Source organism: Microtus ochrogaster, unplaced genomic scaffold, assembly GCF_000317375.1.
Source record: "Microtus ochrogaster isolate Prairie Vole_2 unplaced genomic scaffold, MicOch1.0 UNK1, whole genome shotgun sequence".
NCBI lineage: Eukaryota > Metazoa > Chordata > Mammalia > Rodentia > Cricetidae > Microtus > Microtus ochrogaster.
The window spans coordinates 26,158,921-26,178,555 of NW_004949099.1; the positions used below are offsets into that span (position 1 = coordinate 26,158,921).

Below are 19,635 nucleotides of genomic sequence, written 5' to 3' on the forward strand. Positions count from 1 at the left end.
CCTATGTTCTAACCAATAAAATGGGCCAAGGCAGTTTCTTTATTAGCCAATGACCTTCCTCCATCAGGTATTGGACTATTTCTAATAGTGGGGTGGTTTTAGGATTGGTTTAGCTGAATGTAATACTTGCTCTTTCTGGACCCTCTCAGAACTTCAGCCTTGCTCCTCTTATCTCCATTCTCATCCCCTGTTTGCTATTGGAATTTCTTTGAGTTCAACTTAAGTAACCTAATAGGTTAGCTAGTGACCCTGAATGGCCTGTATTTATAGGACTTAGCTATAAAAATCCCCTGACATATCGAATCCAGCATTCATTTGAAAGATATTGCCTCAGGAAGCACTGAGGAGAGCCACGGGGTTATGTGCAGGCACAAATAGACCACTGTCAGAGGGTAAGACTGTGACCATTACATAATCGCGAGATCCTCCTCCTCCACCTCATACATGAAAGAACCTAGAAGATTTTAGGACCAGCTCAAAACCCTCTAAGGAGCCAGGTCTTAGATAGTAATTTAATGTTAGGACATGGTGGGTGACCAATTACAAAACTAGTTAATGTCACGGTAATAAATCACAATCTGAGGAATGAAATTTTCAAAAACACAGAGGTTCTTTCTATCTCCCAGGAGCCATGACTGCAAGTCAGCATGCAGGGTAACTAAGTCTTAGAGTTGAGGGAAATGGATGCCACTGCATGATACATGAATCAGGCGAGCCACAAACCAGTATCCTCCTGCCATTTTCATCTTACGCGAGTCCCGCAAGGAGAAAGAAACTGAGAAGGACACCTCTTTTCTAATCCCCACGCTCACCCTGAACACTGCAGTCCTCCCTTTTGAATTCCTCTCCATCCCAACCCCATATCATTCTCTGCGTTAACACTTTGTTATTAGCACAGTTCCTGGAGAGTGAAGGAGATGGTCTCGTCCATAAAGTAGCAAACACGAGGACCCAGGTTTGTTTTGCATCACCAGCACTCACATCCCATCCAGGCAGTGAAGAGCGGTGATGCATACCTGTAACCCTGGTGTGAGGGCAAGGGTGGGGAGAAGAGGGTCCCCAGAACTCAGTGGCCAGACACCCTAGCTGAATTAGTGAACTGCTGTTCCAGTGATAGACAGTTGCTCAGAGAAGAGGGTGGAGAACAGTAGAGGAAAGTACTCCGTGCCAGCCTCTGGCTGCCACATGCGTGGGGGCGGGCACACATGCACAGAGAGAGAGAGAGAGAGAGAGAGAGAGAGAGAGAGAGAGAGAGAGACTTCCCCTAGAAGTTCACCAAAAAGCAAATGTTTAAAGGAGATTAGAGACCCCAGGCTGTCTCTTGCTCCCTATATATCCAGTAACTACCTAAGTCTTTGAAGACCTAAGTCTTTAAAGGAGGTAGGGTGGAGTGGTCAAAGGGGAGGGAGAGGAAGCTTTGATTTGGATGGAAAAAACAGGAAAATAAAAAATAAATGCATGATTCAATTCTAAGAATTTATATTACATGTACCACATCCTACCAAACCAGAGCCAAAAACAGTTGTCAAAATGCATTTTTTTTCCCTCAAGAGAAAAGGCTGATTAGATGCTGCATTCTAAGAAACCTTTGTTAAAGGGATGGTCCCCTTAAGCGTCTATACTCAGCTCCTGGGAGAGGCTGGGAGACACAGTGCCATCCCATCAACAGCATCTCCTTCAGAGAAGGGCACTGTTTATAAACCAGAGGCTCTTATTTGGAGCTCTGCTGCGGGCTAATTCCCCTCCCCCTCCTCAATCAACAAGGTCATCATTTCCTCTGTGTTGAAGATCCTTGGGTCTGCCTGGCTCCAGTGAATGGCATGCAGTAAACAAGTGACTGTTTACTGTGTAGAACAGTCAGCCAGAAAACTAGTTACATGCATGGCCTGACTGCCCAAATGTAGCTCTTCCTTGCAAGGCCATTTGTTTTGCTTTCCTCGAACTTTTGTTGTCATGGAAACTGGCCCACTGGCCTGCTGGAGACTAAGTTCTGCTTCCTGGGCCTACAAAGCTATGGCTACCTGGCCCAAGGATAGACCTCCTCCATCATCACATGCTTGAAAACAATGGCCTTTCTTCGTTAGGAACGGCTTGCTGAAAGAGGTTATCAAGTATGACAGCCATTTGCAGAGACCTGCATTGGGCCTGCATGAGCCTTGCCTATGTGCAGCCAGCCACAAATGGGGGAGGAGTTCATAGAGCCCTGGCCCTCTTGCTGAAATATCAACTACTGAGAGAGTCTAGGAAGTGGTGTCTCTCTCTTTTCGGTTGTGTACCCACCAGGTTCCAATGCACAGCTCCAAACAATGGTTATACACGCACAACCCTGATTAAAACTCTAGCTCACAAAACAAAATGATGTGACGTGGGAAACAGATTGGTAGGGAAGGGCCGGGGGCTTGACCTAATAGCAGGGGAGATGAGAGAGGATGGTGGTAAGGGAGAATGCATTCATTATATGTGTATGAGATTGCCAACAAACAAGTTTAATTAATAGAAAGCAGAACAAAACCAAAAGAGTTTCTCAAGGACAAAGGCTAAAATCAGCCTTGCTTAATCTCAAAGTATGGAGCCTGCTTTGGCCTTGTGCTTTGTTTTGTTTGCTTGTTTGTTTGTTTTTTTTTTATTTTTCAAATCAAATCACAGAGACAGCAAATAGGTAAGGAAGAAAGTAGAGAATGAAAAACATATGGGGTCTGCCCTTCCAAAAATAGTTGCCCCAGAAATCCCCATGGAAGCGAAAGCTTGAAAGAAAGTTCCAGAACAATCAATTCAAGGTCTTTCTAGCTGTCTTTCACAAGATCTAATGACAACAGTAAATATACAGTGCATAATAAGTGTGTGTTAAATCCTTCCCAGTGTCTCATTTAACCCTCTTGGCAACTCCATGAGGCATGTTGGGTTCCTATTATCCCAGTAGGTCAGGAAGAGAAAGACTCAACAAACCCAGCCATTGGTCCTGTACAATAAGAGAATGGGACAAAAGTAGCACTAAAACCAGCCCAGCCTGACCCCACACCAGGGCCCTTCTCCCTGAAATGGGGGCCCACTCCCCTACTCTCTTGTTGCAGCTAGCACAGGCTGGCAACTTAAAGGTTAGCCGCCTTTGCACGTCCGGTGCCCGCCATTTGTGTTCACTCACGTGATCCTCACTTCCACTCCGCTGCCATGAGCTACTCTGTAACATCTCCCAATTGAGTGCTGTGGGGGACACAAGCCAGGCAGCCCCACCCAGGTGGTTTTCTTGTTTGACAAAGCAGAAACCTGATCTAGGCAGAACAATGGCTTGCATCCAGTCACAGGCATAGCTGATAAATGCCAGACCTAGCAGAGGGAGTCTGGTCACCACATCACAGGCTGTCACGCTGAGGAACAGCCCTGTCTTACATCACTCTTTCTCAACCAAACGGGAGTTAGCAGCCACACTGAGGCTCTGCTCCAGATCAGCCCTCAAAACTAATCCTCTTCTGGGAGGACCGTTAAATAGCCCCTCATTAGAAGATCAGCTCTGCTCAGGCCTGCCGTGCCACTTAGGAAATGCTTCCGTGAATGACTTCTTTCCAGGCCTCTGGGTGTAGCTGAAACACTCCAACAATGAAGCCTTATTTGTGAATTAAGCACACTTGGAACCACTCGAGTAGTAAGTGTGGAAAGATTGCTGTATTTCAGCTCGTATAATTTGAGGTGTGAGGAGGAGGAGGAGGAGGAGAGGTAGATGCAAGCACAGACACAGGCCAATAACTTAAGGAACAAAGCTCTGTCTATGGAACGCGGCCCCCAACTTAGGAAGATGGTTAGTGAGTGACCTGAACCATCTCAATGCTCACACTTAGCATAGATCTGTAATCTTAACCCTCAAGGGGCTAAGGCAGGAGGGTCTCATGCTTGGGGCCAGAATAGATCACATAGTAAGACCCATTTCCAGGGGTGGGGGCATGTATAACATGATTTTAGCACTAATCAGACACAAATATAAGTACACTGCCCTCTGAATGCCCACAAAACTGCTGGTCTAACTGTTGGGAGGTGTGGGTGCAGGAGGGAGATATTGCAAAGGATCAGTGAGGGTAGGTTCACCTTCAAACTTCACCAGGTCCCCTCCCCTCCCCCACCTCCACACACTCTTTTAAAACCAAACAGAGGGCTATAGAAAAGTCTCAAAATTTCTTGCCCTACAAGCATGAGGGCCTGAGTTTTATCTCCAGGTCCCACATAAACAAAAGCCAGTGTGGTAGTACATAAGGCAGAAACAAATAGATACCCTGGGCTCGCTGGACAGTCTAGCCTGGGCCTGCGCCTGCGCTGTGAGTTCACCACAAGATAAGACTCTTTCACATAAACAGTGTGGGTTGTGCCTGTGGAGAAACAATAGCCATCATGGTCTTCTGTCCTTCGTGAGTGAGTGAGTGTGTGTGTGTGTGTGTGTGTGTGTGTGTGTGTGTGTGTGTGTGACACACACCACAATACAGTGAACCGCAAAAGTCCCCAGAAGCACACTCAATTTGTGACAGCACAATACACATTCTACCACTTGTTCTCCTCATGGCTTGTCTCTTCCCACTGCCAGGCTTCCCTTCCCACCATTTTCTGTCCTCTCAACCTACACAGTCTAAATCTCCAAGGGGCCTAGTTGAAGAAGCCTCCCTGTTCCTCCCATATGGGCTTATGAACTGATGCCTTCTTCAATACTTCTGACATGTATGTCCAGATCACAGTCTGGCACCGCAACCTATCCCTCGCTGCTACTCAGCAGCGGTTTGCAAAATTGAGTGAGAAGTATGAGCTTCCCTTTCCAGAGCCCCTGGCTTGTGCATCCCTTTTGGGCATACAGCCTCTAATACTAAAGCCCCCATGCATGGCACAGAGTGGACACTAAGCAAATGCTATGCCACCTGTGCATTTGTCAAGATGAAGAACTTATTCCTTTACATTTCTCATGGGTTGATGCCTGCCTGCTTCTGATAAGAACAAGATGGTTCACACACCTCTACCAAGTTTTCCCTTCCCCCACCCCCAAGGGAAAGCTAGGTTAAGTTTCTCAGCCTGCAGATCCATCACTAACCCGCCACCTCTCAGATTCTAATGTAATCAATGTCTGGGGATTCTGTTAAAGGGCAGTGTGATGAAAAGGGGCCAGGAATTTTGCATTTCTGGTGAGCTTGTCAGTAAAGTTGCTGGTTCGAGGACCCCACCAGAGCCACTGAATCTAACCACAGCAGCAATGGCAGCCAAAGGCACTCCTGTTTCCTAGGGCTTATAATGAATAACGAAAGTTGCCTTGTGTGTTTCCCTCCCCGGAGAGGAGATTTCAAAGGCTCATGAGATTGTTTTTGGTACATTAGCAAAATATTTAAGTCCTGCTCTGAGCCATAATCAGCTAAGGCATGTTCCTTTGTTTGTGCCTGGAGTGTTGGTTCGGTCACATCCTATCAATAAATCAGAAGGCAATGAAGGAGATGCTGGAAGATTCCATTCCAGTGATAGACAGATTAAGACAGGAGTGAAGATGGGGAAAGAAGCAGATGGCCCCTCGTAGCAATCTTTCCAGACAGCCCTGGCACTCAGAGACAGCCTTGGAGCCTGGCGGGGAGCCTCAGTAGAGCTTTTATTAGGAAGGGCCCCACCCTTCAACACTTGCTGCCTATGGCCCCATTCCCGGATGTTCTTCTCTGTTCCCAGTAAACAGTGAGTGGCAGCGTATTGATCAGGAGCCCTTTGAACCCCACGCAGGCCCTTTGCTGTTATGCCAAGTCTCCCAGAGGTCAACATGAAGGAAAACACCCTCTCTGTGCCTCCTTTTCCAGATGTCCCTGGGCCAGCAGCAGTCGGCAAGGGGCGTAGCTTGTCTGCGGTGCAAGGGAATGTGCTCCGGCTTCGAGCCTCATTCGTGGAGGTAATGGGGCTCAAGGGGACTCTGCCTGCTTTTGTTACTTGACTGTCCTTTCCAAAAATGTGGGTGGTTCTCTCTGTTGGCACGGGGTTGGAGGATGCATGCTAGGAAGGGCAGCTGGGGAATGAGGCCCTCTCTGATTCAGGGATGGATAATGTTGTAAAGAACTTGGGGAGCAAAGATAGGGAAAGCTGCTCTGCATTTCAGAAACCATTTTAAGGTAGATGCTATCAAACCTGATCCAGCAAGAATTTTTTTTTTCTTGCTGTGATCAAACATCTAACAAGAAGTGATTTAAGGAAGGAAGAGTCTTCTTTTGGCTAGTGATTGGAGGGGACACCATTAGCCATGCAAAGGAAGGCATGGTGGCAAGAGTGTGCCATTGGTATTCCTTGCATCTTGGTGGAACAGGAAGCAAAGGCCAGACAGGAAGGAGAGAGCCTGGCTATGAGAACCCCCAAGGACCCAACTCCCGTGGACCCATTTCCTCCAGCAAGGCCCCACCTCTTAACGTTTCTATAACTTCATAAAACAGCTACCAACTGGGACCAAGCATTTGAACATAGGAGCCTAGTGGGGAGATTTTACATATAAGCCACAACAGATGACTATGGAAAGATGGATTTGGGGATGTCTATGGGGAAGGGCTGTCGACTCTCAGGTCTGGAGATGGCCTTGGTCTCACCTCACTGAAGTAGCATCTCTGGGGTGGATTTTAACCTAGGTGTGGCTCTTGAAATAGAGGCCAAAAGTAGAAGCAGAGAGAGAGTTCTGCCAGGAAAGTGCTTGGCTTGCAAGCACGAGGACTTGATCTCCCTTCCCGAAAGGCAAATGTCTCTGAGGAGGCAAAGAGAGGAGGATCCCTGGTGCTTCCTGGCCACGCAGCTAGTCTCCTCAGCAAATTCCAGTAGAACTTCTTCCCAACTTCTAAAGCAATGAGAAGCCTTGTCTCAAATAACAGGAAAGACGGTACCTGGAAAATGACCCCGAAAGTTGCCTTCTGACTTCACATAGAGACACACACACACTCACACACACATGCACGCACAGGCATGCACACGTGCAGGTAGTCAAAGGCGTTCCATCCACAGTACTAGGAAACCAGAACCTGTGATTCCTATCCTTCCATGAGGAGTGTCGGGTCTGGCTAGAGTTCTGGAATTTGTCTTCTTTCTTCTTTTATCTCTGAGGACTTTGAAACAATGTGGAGGCTACCAACAAACATAATGTCCCAGCAATCTTCACGCCAGTATCTATGCGGACAGTTGTTCTAGAGTTATGCAGGGCACAAACTGGGTGACTGTGTCTGCCACCACAGAGATAGAGGCCACACTCCATAGACCACCATAGCAAACCAAGAGCTTTTATTATCCATGTCTTATTATAGCTTGGACATTCAATGCATATCAAAATTCCCCAGGGCTTTCCTGAGATATTAACATTCAAGGTGAGATTGTAGTTGCAAAATATCTGCTATGCATAAGACCCTATCTCAAAAGAAAACAACCTACTTATTAATAAGCAAACTCTTCTATAAAGAAATGTTAATCAACATCGTATATTAGATAATATTTCTCCTTTCTGCAAGTATGTACAGGGAAGGTGGGTAACTGGAGAGAATTCGCTAACTGACATGATTTGAACTTAGGCCTGAAAGAAACACAGTCTCAAGCTCGTAAACATCTGCACTATGGTGGATTGTGAGCTCTGTAGCACTGCCCCGTTCCTTTGCTCCATTCCATTTCCTGACCAGCCTCAACCTTAGCCTCAGAGGAGCCCACATGGTCTTCCACATCGAAGGGACCTTGGAAGTCAAATAACTCAGGCCTCTGTCCCCTTATAACGTCCCTCTTCAGCTGACTTGATCTCAGCAGCAAGGACTCCACCCATTCCTGTTTTAGCCATTTGAGCAGATTGTAGTCTGAAGAAAAGTTAGTTACCTTCTCCACCATGTCAACTCTACTAGTTTCGAATCTTTCTTTCATCTTCCTTTTTTAAATCAGGTCTCAGACAATATTGAGGAATCTCTGCAACTCTTTGTGGATCACTTTGTAAACTTCCCGAGACAGGGAGTAAATGCTCGCTCCATGCACAAGGGTCAGTCCTGGGCTGCTGCCACCTACCATCCTAAAACAATCACCGAGTGTTTGTGGTTTGGTAGTCAGTTGTTTACAGAGGCAGAGCAATCTGGCCCTATCCTTCATGCTTCCTAGGAAATTAAGTCTCCTTGCATTGTTTTTTTTTTTCTTTTGGATTTTGAAGACGGGGTTTCTCTGTAGCTTTTTGGTTCCTGTCCTAGAACTAGCTCTTGTACACTAGGCTGGCCTCAAACTCACAGAGATCCCCCTGCCTCTGCCTCCCGAGTGCTGGGATTAAAGGCATGCGCCACCACTGCCCGGCCTTCCTTGCATTGTTTTAATCCCTCTGTTTCCTTGTCATCCTGCCCATAGGTTGAACAGCAAGTAAATTCCTTGAGAAACATAGATTGAATTTGGAGGTCCTACATAGAACATGTCATCTTACATTAGAATGACCACATGAGGAGCTTAAACTCAACCATGTTGATGCAGTGCTGTCTCAGCATCCAAGGAGGACACACTTCCACACATCTTCAGGTCCCAGTTATGACAGCGAACTGTTGAAGATGCTGCATTTGTTTAATTTCTCTTGCTGTGATAAATACAGCAACTAAAGCAACTTTAAGAGAAAAAAGTTCATTTGGGCTCACAGTTCTAGAAGGTGTATAGAGCCCATCTTGGTGGGGGAAGCATGGCAGCAGGAACATGAAGCTGGCCCATCACATTGTGCCAAGCAGTCCAGAATGGAGAGAAAACAGGAAGTGGGGTCTGGCTATAAAATTTCAAAGCCCACCCCCAGTGATACTCTTCCTTTGGCAAAGCTCTACTTCCGAAAGTTTTATAACCCCATAAACATCACCATCAGTTAGGGGCCAATTATCCAAACATCTGAGTCTATGCAGGATATTTTATATTCAAATCACAGCAGTTACTTAAATAACTTAATTTCAGTCAATCTAGTTTGAAAGGAAAGCCCATGTCTATCCAAAAAGAGAGGACGAACTGGCCACACTAATGCTACTTAGGTTCTTTGGGGTAGTGTATATGTCCCTCACAATATGGGTACCTAACAAGAGCTAGGGCAGAGTGGGACGGTGTCTTCCTCAACTGTCACAGTGAAGCAGTGTGCCCAGCAGTAAGAAGAGCATAACTATCAGAGGAAGTATCCTGGACACATCCTCAAAGATTAGTCTCATGTTCTCCATCTCAAATGGTTTGCATTCCCAATGACTGGAGTAGCATCCTGGGATCTCACATTGACCAAAGCAGCCCAGAGCAGCTCCACATCCAGGTCCTCAAGTAGGGTGTAGGGAGACCAGGGGGCCAAGTAGAACACAAAAGACTTGGAGACGCGGCTGCCCTGTGTCCCAACACACTGGGCTTTTCTTTCCACTTCTACGATTGTCAGCTCTCAAGTGAAAATGACTAACACCATCCATCAACAGCCTTCCGGTCTGCCTCTCATAAGGAGAGGTGAAAGAATCCAATGGATTGTGACTGAGATGTCCACTTGCACATAACAGAAGACTCCTTCCTGTGGGATCAAAGAGAAAAGACTTCTCATGTGTACCCTGTGGTGCTCTTAAGGTCCTTTGTCTTCCATGGTGCTGGGATGAATCCTTCAGGTCATAGATTTAACTCTTCTCATGTGGCAGTACCCCAGATATGCAGTGCCTCAGATGTGCAGTACCCCAGATGTGAACAGTTTGTCCATCATGCCTCACAAGATGCAACCTGATGCTAAACAAAAAATGGGGTTTTTTTTCCAGGCTTCCTTAACTCAAGGGTTTCCAGACTCCAGAGCCCAGAGCACTGAACTCACATCTGTGTCCTACCTACTCACATTTGGGAATGAGTCAAGGGTAGCAGAAATATCCCATACCCTGTAACTTATTGCTGTTCAGCCTTCTCCTCTTTTGTGTTACACTTCCCTCTCCTGTCCTGCCAGTTGTGAGCTCCTTGGAGGTTCCAGTTAAACCTCCTCTTCAAATGAGATGTGCTTTTCAACCCCACCCCCACCACAGGCTTTTGAAGTACTGGGGCAGCAGGAGGGAGGCTGAACTAGAGGATGTGTCTGCCCACATCCAAGGCTTTTATCAACTAGATGACAGGGGCACCCTTGCCTCCAACCACGATGATAAAAACTGCCAACATTGCTAACTACCAACTTAGGGACATGATCTGAAGCAAGTGACCATGGCTGTAAGACTGTCTATCCATGATACCTGTGACAGCCAGGTGTAAAAGCAAACAGGGCTCTTTCACGTTGCTTGGACCCCATAATGCATCCACAGCTAAGCCCCCTTGCCTTGTCCTAGTCCCTGCGGTTGGTCTTAACATTGCTCACATTTTTTTAAACAGTCTCTTAAATTGCATGCACTGGGGCGTCTGAGACACTGCACAGCAAACCTATGGTGACAGGCCTGTGAGGGGAGGGGAGAACACTTTCCTTCTCACACCCTGGAACTCTCTGGAGTTCCAAACCTTAACAGCATGACACAGAACAGTCAAACACTTTCTTTTATTAATTGTCAGAGAGAGAGGCACCAGGGCTTTCAAGTGAACTTCAGACTTCCCCAGAATGTATTTCCTCCTCCTGGGCCCCTGACAAAGCCACCCTCCCTAGACATCAATCTCCCCAGCTGGGAGGTTTTACTCAGTTCACTCCCTTCCCCCTGGCTTCTGTCCACAAAGCTGAAGAAAATTCCCACCAGATCTCACTTCAGTGGGCATGCTGAAGAATTTCAACCAGAGCTTATGCAGCTCATGAATCACAGGAGACAATTTTAATGATCCTTGAGAGTGGAGAACTTAGCATACCTTTTTTTTTTGTAAAGGGCCAAGTAATAAATATTTTTGGGCTTTGAGTATCAGAAGGCCTCAGTTGTAACTATTTAACTGTGCTGTTCTAGCCCCCAAAGCAACCAAGGGTAGACATACAAATAAATGATTATGCTGTGTTTCAATAAAACTTTATTTGTAAAAAGAAAGTCAGGGGCCAGGTTCAAACTACACTCCGCAAACATTTTGAATAAATTTGTTTTTGCCATGGTAACCACCAAGAGGAAACCGCAGCTCTTGTTTACAACAAACATGGAACACAACCTTCTCAGATGATATTCGCATTCTGAGTTCGCCAGAATGAGACAGAAAGAGACAAGTGTGCTGCCCCAATGCTATTCTCTGTCCCAAAGACCTTGCCTGTCTGCTGTCAGTCTTTCAAGGTTAATAAAGTGAAACTCTGTGCTTGGGTACAAAACGGTAGATAATGTTACTGCCAAAGCATGTCATCTCTGGAGGATGACTTCACTTCTTTCTACTGTCCCCCAGGAAAATATGCAAGTCTTGTAAGTGCAGCCAGGAGGAGCACTGCCTGAGCTCTGACCTGGATGATGATCGGAAAATCGGGCGCCTGCTGATGGACTCCAAGTATGCCACGCTCACTGCCCGGGTGAAAGGTGGAGATGGCATCCGCATCTATAAGAGGAACCGCATGATCATGACCAATCCCATCGCCACCGGCAAAGACCCCACCTTTGACACCATAACCTATGAGTGGGCTCCTCCAGGAGTCACCCAGAAACTGGTAAGAATTGGTTCTTCCTACTCTGTTAAGTATGAGCTGTGTCATGGTTTCCTGAAACTCAGTGATGAGCTAGAGATGGCCACAGTTTTAGCTCTGTTCCTGTGTCAGGTAATGACACAAAGTCAGTCTGGGCCTCCGTTTTTCTCGTTCACAGAATGCAGAGAGGTCTTCATATGAACTCTTGAGGGCTTTCCAGTTCTATACAGGGCCATTCACTATGTCTTTGGGGCTCCTCATATCTGAACAAGGGAATGGTTTATCACAGTTCCCTGAATGCTCTTTTTTTTTTCTCTGAAAGATGTTTATTTCCATATGCAATGATCTGGAGCCCTCAACAAGCCTATGGAAAAACAAAGGAGCCATCCTCCCTCCTCAGACAAGGGAAGCCCCTTGATCTTAGATGAATGAATGAATGAATGAATGAATGAATACCTACTAAGTGTTCATGAACTCCACCACCCTGCAAGGCAGATTCCCTTACAACAAGACACAAAGAGTGGCTTTTGCAAGTTGTCCAGGTGAAGCAGGGGCTGATGATGGCATTAAAGCAGTGGCAGAGCCAGGGCATGCCAAGGGATCCGGAAATCCGGTCTACCCTCAGCTCCCTAGGTATGCAAACCATCAGTTGGTATTCACAAAGTCAGCTGCACACAAGCCATCAAATCATAAAGAGCTGCTTTGAGGTATCGGGAAGCAGCTGGTGAAAGCCCCGGATATGCTGCTCCCCGTCTAATCAGGGGCAGCCATCAGAGGGTCATGGTGAAGGCTGCATTGTAAAACTGCCTGACTACAAAGCCCTCCTGTCTGCTCTGCAGCTGGCTGGTCTCAGTTCTGGCATTAGCCAGCACTCTCTTTTAGTTCACCCTCCCTTCTCTGTTTTCATTTCCAAGTGGTCGAGCCTGATTGAATTTTGGAAGTGGGGCAGAATCTGGCTGCCCGTCATCCTTCCCTACGAAAATGAAAACTAGAGAACTCTATCAGACCTCCAAGTTGGTGGCCATCAGCCTGTCTGTGCCCCTGTATCAAGCACTGCTATGCACTGTTAACCAGACTAAGAGTATTTCACCCCATAGCCTTGTGTAATTTCCCAACCGGTTAGACAAATACTGTTATGGCAGTCAGGTACCCAGAGGGAAACTGAGACTCAGAGGGGGCCTGCAAGATTACATTACACTCCACCTGTTGTAAGTGTCCACCACCACCCAATAGCACCAAGAAGGAAAACAAATCCCTAACTCATTCATCTCTGAGGCCAGTCACCACTCACAGTGTGACACCCCTGTTCACTAGCATCTGACAGCAGCTTTGGCTGCTCACTGTGGTTTTCAGTGGAAGTTTACATGTTAATCCCCCATAATTCCAAGTGAATCTAGCTCTGAATGGGGGCTAGACTTGGGCCAGCTGGGTTCACAGAGAAGGACCAGTGGGAGCCAGGCAAGTTGATGATGAGGTACAGGGAAGAGATGAAAAAGTCACCCAGAATAAGCAACTTGCCTCTCAGTTTCTTGTACTGTGGCCTTGACCCTTGTCACCCCTCTGACCTCCCCATCCCTGAGACCTACTAAGCAGAGCTCTGGCTGTGAAGGAAACCATAGTCATCTGTAAATACATTAATATCCAGATAATTACCCAGTCACATAGACGGGGGGAGTGCTAGTGACTTGAGACCCTGTCAATTCTACTCTTAGAGGTGCTGACACATATTTTAAAATTAACAAATCATGAAATACCATAGTCCCTTAATGATATAATTATACTTTTTCTAAGAAAAGCTATTTTAAACTAGATTGATTTTTCTTTTAATCAGGGGTCTTGCCCATGAGGAAAATGAAATAAAAATGTTCCATTTGGAAGGGAACAAAATCCACCCCACAAAGCTGGCAAATCTAAAATGACTTTTGTTCTCACCAAAAATGAGACTCTGTGGCAATGCCTCGCGCAAGTAAAAGCTCACGCAAGCCCCTCTGAGGCGCTACTAATAGTCACAGCATTTCTTCTAGAAGAATTCATGTGTTTTCAAAATCCCAAAGCGCCAGGAACTTGCCTTGCCTCCGTTCTCCTGCTAGGTGTTTGGGGTCCCTGTTGATTCCTCTCACACACTTGTTTCTTGCTGGGCTTTCATTGAGAAGGAGTCATGGTCGGCATTCCCCTTCTTGCTATGACAGAACAAATGGCGGGATCGGCTCAAGAAGGAGGATTGATCGTGACTCACATTTTGAAAGGGTATAGCCATCAAGGCAGGAAAGGCATGGTGGCAGGAGTGGCTCCTGCCTGTGGCAGTGAGAGCATATGGCCAATGGCCATTCACGGTAGAGCAGGAAACAGAGAGAGAATGCTGGAACTCGAAGGCTGTAAACCCAGAGGCATATCCCCCTATGTGATATGCCTCCCAAAGCCTTCACAACTCCCCCAAAGTAACACCACCAGCAGGGAACCCAGTTTGGGGACACATGAGCCATGGGAGACATTCCACATTCAAACCATGACAGTAGTGTCAGGACTTAACATTTCTGCCTCTGTGACTGAGACTCATAGCCAACATGCAATTTCTTGGATGCCACAACTGCCCTGAGGAACTGGGGACTGCTGCTTGCTAGCCTACATTTTAGTGAGCTTTCCAACAGCTTCTTGCACACTGTTGACAAACATGGCAGCTAAGTAGAGGTGTGTTTCCAAAGGAGGGAAGCAGCCGATAGGAAAGCAGGGGGAAAGGATGCTAGCAGCATGATGTAGGCACTGTAGGCCTGTCACCGAATCCCAGAGCCTGCTGGACTTGCCCCGTGATCACTTTACAACTGAGAAATATGTGCACAGAGAGAGTGTCAAGGAGGCTGAAGCTAGCGTGCCTAGGACCAGAATCTCAACCTAAGATGGGATAAATCCAGAACCTTCATTCTTGCTGCTAAACTCTAAGGGACAACTGCCCTTGCAAAGTAGATGGTTACGTTAGAAGATAAACACATATGTGCACACACACACACACACACACACACATACACATATACACATATGAAGCTGGCCAAAGCTTCTAAGTACAGAAAAGATGACCAGGATTTTTCGTTTATGAGCATCAGCCAAAGTAGCAATAAAGCACATCCACTGTAGGACCAAAGAGAAGACAGTCCCTTGTAGGTCCAGGTCAAGTGAGGTCAGCCTCTCTGCATTTCTGCTGCCATGATTCTGTAACAGTTTCGTCATCTGGTTTCTGCCCAGCAAGTAATAACACATAAGAGGTTGAAAGTAGTGACTTTGCTTTGGTGGAAGAAGCAAATTTACTTTTCTCCTTTTTCTTGTTGTTGAAACAAAATACCAACTAAACATAGCATAATGGAGGAAAGGGCTTCTTGTGTCTCATGGTTTGAGGGTACAGCCCATCAGAGTAGAATTGAAGCAGCAGAAACTCTAGGAGATTGGTCACATCACTTCTGCAGCCAAGAAGCAGAGAGCAAGGGAAAGGCAAGTGCTCAGCTAGCTTTTTATTCTCTCTGAGACCCACAGCCCAAGGACGGTACCACCCACATTCGGGGTAGACCTTCTTTCCTCAGTTAAACCTTCCTAAAAACACTCTCCTAGACACATCCCAAATTGTGTTTCCCTGGTGACTGGAAAGCCAGTCAAGCTGACAATGCCTGTTAACTGTCTCACTTGTCGTCACAATCACTTCACACCAGGTGACAAAGCCGAGTGATCTTCATTTCCATTCTGACAGAAATTGAAATGAGCAGACAGATACCCCTTCTCTTCCTAGTGTCACCCCAAAGTAAAAATCATAGTAGCGTATGGGGAATGAGCAGCAAAATAATGCAGTCATCCGCCAGCCCCGCCATGCCTAGTCGGTGAGCGAATGGAGAGCCAGCTAACAGGTGTAAGTCTGTGCCTCTTTCTCACCTATCAACACTGGTAGCACCGCTGTAGAGCACCTGCCTGGTATGTGTGCTGGCTTGGTAAAATCTCCAAAGAGAGTTCTTAAATTCTGTGTCAGTCAGAGGATGGCATCATACAGAGCAGGGATCCCCTGGGCCTACAGGTTGATGAATTCAGACACAGGTTTACATCCATGCCTCTAGAGCCAAGGAAAAGATCCAGTAGCATCTCAGCACATACAAGCGACGGAGTGTGCACATACAAGTGACTGACACGGTGTGCATCTCTCCTTTGCATTCTTTTTTTCAACCTATGTATTCTTACTGGAGATAAGAGACAGGTGTTGCTTTGTGACTTGTGGAAGAAAAACTAAGGTAGAAAATAAACACGATGAGGCTAAGGTGACAGTCAGTTCTGTAACTAAAGTGCGTGCTTTGCAAGGATAGAACTTGAGCTCAGTCCTGCAGAACCCACTTGTTAGAAAAAGCAGACATGGTGGCACATGGAACCCCAGTTCTGGAAGGGCAGAGATAAGTAGATCCCCGGGGCTTGATGACCAGCCAATCTAGCCTATGTCATGAGTCCAAGGCCAATGAGAAGCCTTGTCTCAAACAAAAGGTGGATGGATGGTCTCATTTACCTTCTGCTGCTGTTCTAGAGCACTCCAACCAAGAGTAATTTAGGGGAGGAAAGTGTTTATTTAGTTTATACTTTCCACGTCATAATTCATGATTAAGGGAAGTTAAGGCAGGAACTTAAGGGGGATTTCAAAGCAGAACCTATGGGTTCTAATTTGCTTGTTAGCTTATGCAGGCATCTGCCCAAGGAATGGTACTTTCCTTAATGAGCTGGACCTTCCTACATCCATTAACAGTCAAGACAATCCCTCAATGCCCATACACCAACCTGGTAAACACAGTTACTCAACTGACTCTTTTAGGAGTGGTTCCAAGCTGTGTCAAGTCAACAGCTAACACTACCTAGGACAATGGCACTTGAACAGCAGCCAAGGTTGGCCCCTGGACTCTGAATGCATGTACACACATGTGAATACATATACACATAATACACATACATATGCATAACACATACAGGAAGGAATGAATATGGGCAGGGAAAACATACTTATATTTCAATCCCGGGTCACAGTGGAAAAGCCATCATTTTTGTTTTAAGTAGATTGTGTCTTAGCTTCTATGACCATGAACTACAGCCATATGATATTATCTCTTCCACTCCATCCCGCTAGGGCCTGCAGTACATGGAACTCATCCCCAAGGAGAAGCAGCCTGTGACAGGTACTGAGGGTGCCCTCTACCGCCGACGTCAGCTCATACATCAGCTCCCTATATATGACCAGGACCCTTCTCGCTGCCGTGGACTTGTGGAAAGTGAGCTGAAAGCAATGGAAGACTTTGTCAAGCAGTACAAGAGCGAGGCCCTCGGGGTGGGCGAAGTGGCCCTTCCAGGCCAGGGAGGCTTACCCAAAGAGGAAGGCAAGACACAGGAGAAGCCAGAGGGCACAGAGACCACTGCGCCAACCACCAATGGCAGCCTGGGTGACCCATCCAAGGAAGTGGAATATGTGAGTGTCCCTTGTCTCCTCTGGTCTGGATGAAGCTCCCCAAGCCAGAGCTATGCTGCCAGGGCCCCATCTTGCCATACTCTCCTCTTTTCATGTGTTTATTCGTGTTCAGTGAAGGAGGCAGGTACTTGTGACTCATGGAAAATACCACCAGGTTAGTGCCATGGAACGGATAATAGTCTAGGACAGGGGTTCTCCACAGTCACAACCCCCTTGACAGGCCTCTATCTCCAAAAATATTTACATTAAAATCAATAAAAAGTAGTATAATTATAGTTAAGAAGTAGCAATGAAAATAATTTTACAGTTGGGGTCACCACGACATGAGGAACTATATTAAAGGGTTGCATCATTAGGAAGGTTGAGAACTATTGCTCTAGGAAAATGCCACTAATGAAAAAAATGGTAACAATTTATAGAAAAGCATCTAGGCTCCCTTGGGGTAGGGCCAGGCTCTGAGAATGTGGTAAGGTTCAACCTGACATGTATGAAATAACTTAGAAACACAGAAACCATAGGCTTTGAGAAAGAGCCTTGTACCCCCGAAAGGAGTGATCATTTACAAAAACACACAGCTGCCGGGCGATGGTGGCACACGCCTTTAATCCCAGCACTCGGGAGGCAGAGGCAGGCAGATCTCTGGGAGTTCGAGGCCAGCCTGGTCTACAAGAGCTAGTTCTGGGACAGGCACCAAAGCTACAGAGAAACCCTGTCTCGAAAAACAAAAAACAAAAAAAAACAAAAAAAAAACAAAACACAGCTTATTCAGAAAAACAAGGCACAATTGGCAGATTAAAAGCAGTTCCGTGTACATGATGGCATGACAAGCTGGGAAAACCAAAATGGGTGAGTTTGACACTGTTCATGTATATATCTGTTGAGCCCCAGGAAGTCAAACAAAGGGGAGATCACTGCCCCCACATTGGTGTGAACTTTGGGCTGAGGACTTGATCTAAAGGAGAAAGTTGTAGGTCAGATATCAGACATAATTCCAGCTGTGTGGTTACCAGTTTTCCCTAGCAACAGTACCAAAGATGAACATACCTGGGGTGGGAGGTGGCAGTGGGGGCATTTTGAGAAAATACAAAAGAGAAACCATGGTTTCAGAGGTGAAATTCCTGCGGATGGATTTGCTTCAAGCTATTCCACAGGCCAAGAGTGGAACCATGGGGATGATGGCCACTATGTTTCTACCCCTACTTAACATTTGACTCTAAAAGTCCCAGCACAGGGACCCCTTTGTTTACCAGGTCATCTTCACTGTGGCCAGATTACCTGACATAAGCAATTTGAGAAAGGAAGGTTCTCTTTTGCCTTTTGGTTTCTGAGGGTTTAGTCAGTGGTCTTCAGACACTGTTTGCTTGAGCAGAACATCACAGGGGAAGGATCACATAGGTAGATAGGAAGCACCCAGTTGACAGAAAGTGGAGAGAGGGAACAGAGGAAGGGACCAAGGCAAGATCTAGCCTCTATGACAGGTCCCCAGTGACTACTTCCCATATCCAGCTAGGCCTTATTTCCTACCTTTTGTTACCTCCCAACAATGTCATCAGATTTACTAGGTCAAGGCCTTCATGATGTGCTGGTCTTTAGAAAAGCCCTTGCAAACATTCCCAGAGGAGTGCTTTACTAATCCCCTGGACAGTCTTCAATCCAGCCAAATGGACAACCAAGATTAGCCATCATGTCCCTGATATATGTCTTGCAGGGAAGAGGCTAACAGTCTTTCTCGTAAACCAAGCAACCCACAGAAAGATGGCGTAAGAGCCTGGCTACCCTGTCATTCGGGGCTGTGGGTTTTTTAAGTACCTCCCACTTCCATCCACCCCACCTTGACCCAACTTGGAATTGCCATCCAAGGAGCCACAGCCTCAGAATCTTTTAACTGAGAATTCCAAGATTTGGGTTTTTCCTTATTATTTAGCAGTGAAACATGCTTTTCATATATATAGTGTGTCTGTTTAGGTCTGTATATGTGGGAATGAAGGCGCCTGTGGAGTCCAGAAGATAAGGTTGAATTCCCTGAAGTTAGAATTACAGGTGGTTGTAGCTGACAGATGTGAGTGCTGGGAACTAAACTCAGGCACTGGAGCCATCTCTCCAAGCCCTGTCAGTAATACTTAAAAGACTCACATCTGTGAAAGACTGTTCAAAGGAACTAAATCTTGTTACCATAGTAGCTACTAGTTTTATAAACTGTTCTCCCCCACACCACCCCAATCCTGTCCGATATCCACCCTTTAATAGTTGTCTGTCCTTAAAGAGCAAGTTTTAAAGAATTCTGACTTGGAAGAGAATCTCTTGATGTCATTGTGACTTCTCTGAATTGCCATTCCCAGGGGAGAGATGCTGTTCTGAGAGGATATCTTGTCCTTGACTAAACCCTGCATGTTTGCTCAACATGGAACTAGAGCAAAGATGCTCTAAGATTCTGGGGCCTTGCCTGTACTTAACTCTGGGGAATATCTGTGGTATTTTGGAAGCATTTAAGTAACAATATTGGCCATTAAGGGGCATATTCCACACTCAGGAATGAGCAGGAATGAGGAGGAAACTGTTTGAATGAATTTGTCTGATGCCTCTGAAAGATGTAGTTTGCTGCCCAATCCCAAATACAGGTTTTTTTTTTGTT

The 19,635-nt window shown here is 46.3% G+C and overlaps 1 protein-coding gene across 2 annotated transcripts in view; it reads left to right on the forward strand.

Annotated features, from left to right (window-relative positions):
- Lmcd1 (LIM and cysteine rich domains 1) overlaps window positions 1-19,635 on the forward strand; it is a 62,998-nt gene that overhangs the window by 29,700 nt on the left and 13,663 nt on the right. Inside the window, exons 2-4 of one of the 2 annotated variants that reach the window (XM_005364981.2) lie at window positions 5,805-5,893; window positions 11,299-11,554; window positions 16,668-17,003. In XM_005364981.2, the coding sequence (XP_005365038.1) occupies window positions 5,805-5,893; window positions 11,299-11,554; window positions 16,668-17,003 (681 nt within the window). The remainder of the gene's footprint in view (window positions 1-5,804; window positions 5,894-11,298; window positions 11,555-16,667; window positions 17,004-19,635) is intronic. The other variant, XM_026788052.1, reaches the window with a different exon arrangement.